This window comes from Gossypium arboreum, chromosome 2 (genome assembly GCF_025698485.1).
Source record: "Gossypium arboreum isolate Shixiya-1 chromosome 2, ASM2569848v2, whole genome shotgun sequence".
NCBI lineage: Eukaryota > Viridiplantae > Streptophyta > Magnoliopsida > Malvales > Malvaceae > Gossypium > Gossypium arboreum.
Genome location: NC_069071.1, coordinates 9,357,286 through 9,358,935, shown reverse-complemented (window position 1 = coordinate 9,358,935; position 1,650 = coordinate 9,357,286). Strand labels below are relative to the sequence as shown.

At 33.7% G+C, this 1,650-nt stretch overlaps 1 protein-coding gene across 1 annotated transcript; it reads right to left on the bottom strand.

Moving 5' to 3' along the window:
* Positions 1 to 382: 382 nt before the first annotated feature.
* LOC108466081 (germin-like protein subfamily 1 member 13) lies at positions 383 to 1,235 on the bottom strand. Its single transcript, XM_017766449.2, has 2 exons — positions 1,112 to 1,235; positions 383 to 1,022 (listed from the first exon to the last, which is right to left on the bottom strand). Exons 1-2 carry the CDS (start codon positions 1,233 to 1,235, stop codon positions 469 to 471), a joined length of 678 nt encoding a protein of 225 aa, XP_017621938.2. The 3' UTR covers positions 383 to 468.
* Positions 1,236 to 1,650: the final 415 nt, after the last annotated feature.

Here is a 1,650-nt window from a genome sequence, read left to right as displayed (position 1 = left end):
GTAGGTTCAAGTCTGCTGAAACATATTATCCACCCATATTTAAGAGTTTAGGAAGGACTATGAGTAGTTTTAGACATTGTATCAAAAGACTTGATATGATCGAACTTATAATAGAACTTTATTATTAAGGTAAATAGATTTAAAATTAGTTTATATACCCACACTGTGTATAATAAAGTGTTAAGTTTAAAATTTAATGTTAATTTTTATATTATATGCTATTTTGTTGTATTTATTACGTTATGAATTAATATTAAAATATTTTTGTTTAATATAGTATATGGCACAGGTTTTGGAGCATGAATGGCATCATATCTAATGAAAATAAAATAATAAAAGAATTAAACAAAATATATGATGAAGCGAAATTAAACAGAGTAATTAAATTTGAATTAAATTGAAAATAAAATTAGCAATAGCAGAGAATTGGGTACACAGTTAAGTTTGATGGGGCTGTAGAAGTTAACATTAATTCCTACTGTCGTTATCCGACCAAAACCGGGATTGAAGTTGGTTAACAATTTTCTTGTCCAGTTGAAAGGCCTTGGCAAGAACATCAGGATTGATATCCGGGTCTGAGCCAAACACTGCACTTGCAATGGTGACGACCCCTGGGTTTTGGCTACTGAGAGCAGCAAAGGCAACCGCATTGGTATGCCCTATGTTGAACTGGAAGTGAATCAGACCTAGTGGGAAAACAAAGACATCTCCAGGGTATAGCACTTTGGTGAAGAGACGACTATCTGGGTTTGACGTAACAAAACCGACGTAAAGTGTGCCTTGGACAACAACTAAGATTTCGGTGGCACGAGGGTGTGTGTGAAGAGGATTTAGACCAACGTACGGTGCATAATCAATTCGAACAAGAGATATACCAAGAGTGTTAAGTCCTGAAACAATGACTGGAGTGATCATTGATCCTACTTGATTTGATGTGTTTCCTGGAATATTAAGCCCTGAAAAGAAGAAGTCTTCTGGAGTTGCAAGCTTTGGGTCCTTGCACAACTTGCCATTAATGAAAACTGCATAAATGGTAAGAGAATATTATGCCAAGATGAAGATCCAAAGAATATAAAAGAACATGTATATATATATATATATATATATATACCACCATTTTTGGCATCATTAACTGCTATACAGAAATCCTGAAGAGGGCTGGGATCAGAGGCTGAGGCAAGTTTGGAAGCCAAACCCAAAAGGACAAATGCTGCAAGGAAATAAACAGCTTTCATGGTTTTAAGAACTAAGAAACAGTCTTCAACTTGATAAGGGATGAAGGATGAAAGCATGTCTATTTATAGATAGCACAGTAGCAGTTTGTACTGAACCGCTCCATTATCGTGTTCATTCTTTAATTAAAAAAAAGAAAAGAAAGAAAATAAAACAAATGAAAGATTTAGCAAGTCTATGTATATAATGATTATTGCTTTTTAGAGAAATCTTAATTCAATCATTCTTCAGCTACTTTGTGCCTTTATCCTCATGGAATTTTAATCTTCCCATATGAATATATGAAAAAAATTAATAATGAAATACTAGATACTCGTACTCGGTATTGTTACAAGAAATGTTGTTCTCGGAGTCTGAATACACCAACAATAACAAAACTTAGCTCAATTGATTCGTGCTTCCTATGTACCTAAAAAA